Source organism: Acyrthosiphon pisum, chromosome A3 (assembly GCF_005508785.2).
Source record: "Acyrthosiphon pisum isolate AL4f chromosome A3, pea_aphid_22Mar2018_4r6ur, whole genome shotgun sequence".
Classification (NCBI taxonomy): domain Eukaryota; kingdom Metazoa; phylum Arthropoda; class Insecta; order Hemiptera; family Aphididae; genus Acyrthosiphon; species Acyrthosiphon pisum.
This window is the reverse complement of record NC_042496.1, coordinates 41,713,451-41,715,808: the sequence shown is the minus strand read 5'-3', so window position 1 is coordinate 41,715,808 and position 2,358 is coordinate 41,713,451. Positions and strand designations below refer to the sequence as shown.

The 2,358-nt window shown below is 31.7% G+C and overlaps 1 protein-coding gene across 1 annotated transcript in view; it reads left to right on the top strand.

Annotated features, from left to right (window-relative positions):
- The window catches only part of LOC100573268, a 4,790-nt gene extending 3,169 nt beyond the window's left edge, over window positions 1-1,621 (top strand). Inside the window, exon 3 of the mRNA XM_003242821.4 lies at window positions 1,009-1,621. Coding sequence (XP_003242869.1) covers window positions 1,009-1,208 — 200 coding nt within the window. The 3' untranslated portion in view covers window positions 1,209-1,621. The remainder of the gene's footprint in view (window positions 1-1,008) is intronic.
- Window positions 1,622-2,358: the final 737 nt, after the last annotated feature.

Here is a 2,358-nt window from a genome sequence, read left to right as displayed (position 1 = left end):
TTAGCTAATGAAACCCAAATTGATTTTTTTAATATTCACTCTATTGAGTCTTTTTGTTATTATATTAATAGATATTATCTGTAGTCACATTAATGTTTTCTATCACTCAAATTATTGTATTATTATATTATTTTTTATTTTCTCGATTTATACTGTAACTCATTATAACTATATTTAATCTCACCTGTTATTATACACATATTAAACAATGTATTGGGCTTCAGCCCGTTTAAAATTAAATAAATAAATAAATAAATTATTATAAACCCAATGACAGTTGTTCGTTATGTTTTCGAGGCTGCAGGACATACAATTTTAAACGATTACAATCGATGGATATTATGTTACTCGTTATTGGATTAACTCGATGTGGTTAAACTCATATATAGGTATAGGTATTGGTATCAACTTTTTCGGAAGACTCGTGCGGGTGCGGGTAAGCCATGAGTGGAGATTTGGTAAAATTTTAGGAGGCCTATACTTTTTATTTTTTTAACATAACTGACTCCGTTGAATTTGTCTTTTTTAAAATACATTGCAATTTATATCCGCGTATAGTGCAGGTAATGGTAGTGATGCTGCAAAAGACTTGATTAATTCATCTACCTTTCAGGTTATATGCCCAGGGCGTCGCCCTACTACGTCCCGCTAAGTATATCGTACCTTTTAAATAGCCCCAAGTGTGCCCGCGATAATAACGCTAATAATTTTGGCATATCCATAAGATTAGTGCGTCCGTAATAATTCTAATCGGTGGTAATAATAACTATGATGGTGCGCTTATAATATTTATGAAATTTAGATCAGTCAGTGAAAAAAAAATAATTCATTAAAGATAATATAAATTAGTAATATTACTCTCAATAACCGCTCAATAGACCATCATGGGTAGGTACCTATATTATTGGAAATACAACAATTTATTTTCATATATCATTGTCCATATTATGATGCCCCTTAAGGCCATCAACGACAAACGTTTATCTCATCGATTCTCCGATATTATAGATAAGTTGGCCGAAGCGTTAGATTTTGTACTGGGCACGGAATCCCGAAATGGTCAACGATACTGCGGCGACCGCGGCGAAGAAGCGGATTCGATGCCGTTCGCCAAACCTGCTACTAAAGATCTGAGCTCGTTCCGGAATCTTAACACGGCGACGGATGTTTTAGATGCGTTAGACACGTCTACAGATATTTATTTGTAATTTATTGTTGTTATTGTTATGTCAATACGATTCAGAACGAATACGTTGGGTCCTCCTAACATACTTCTGTAAATAATCAAATTTAATAGTTAAAAAAAACTACACATCACTGTAAAATCAATAACTTCTTTCGCACCGTTCAGAATATAAAAGCTTACATATAACAAAGAGATCGCTCTATTTTCAGATTATTTTTGGTCGGTTATAAGTTGAAGTTAAGGGGGGAGCTGAATTATAGCTTCCAAGGGCTCCCACGCATCAACCCTAGTTAACCACCTATGCAACTATGCCTCACGCACAACATACTTTTTAAGAAAAAGTTTGTTGAAAGTTCTACAGAATTTAATGAAACTAAAATCACATGAATTTATGTAACAATGTTTTAAAATGTTAACTATACGAAGTAGTTTCTATTTTCTATATGTACATATAGAAAATATTAATTTTATTACGTATCTATCTATACATCTTATAAATACATTAAATTAAATTTCGTTTCATATTGTAAAACGAACATGTATAAAAAATAATAACAACTTATTATAATTAATATTCATGCACACATAGTATAATAGGCTATAAATACATAGAGTTTCTTCAGAAAACACACGACATGATATATGGTTGAAAGGAGTACCTACATAAGTAGTTTAGGTATTTTTACGTGCAATAAATAATAATAATAATTATGAGAATATAATATTCAGAGCAATTTTTTTGCAAGAAATGCTTACTATTGAGATCGTTCCGGAATCTTATCACGACGACGGATATCCGTTACACACATCGACAGATATTTAATTGTAATTTATTGTTCTTATTGTTATATCAATACTGTATAATTGTATAAATAGGTTAATTGTTATGCTATAATAGTTAATGTACTTGAAGCTAATCAAAAAAAAAAAAAAAAAAAAAATGAAAAAAAATCAATTTAACACTATTTTTTAAAATTTTTTTTTTTCAGTCTTGTTTCGCTGCGATTATATACACGCCGAAATGGCGGTCCAACGAATCGGTTCTATGTTCCGGATGAAACCACTGGACATGAAACACTTCCAGGAGGATACGATGCTAATGCGCCAACAGCGTCAACGCGAAAAGAATCACATCGAAAAAATCGAGTGGTTGAAACGTAAAATGGTCGAAG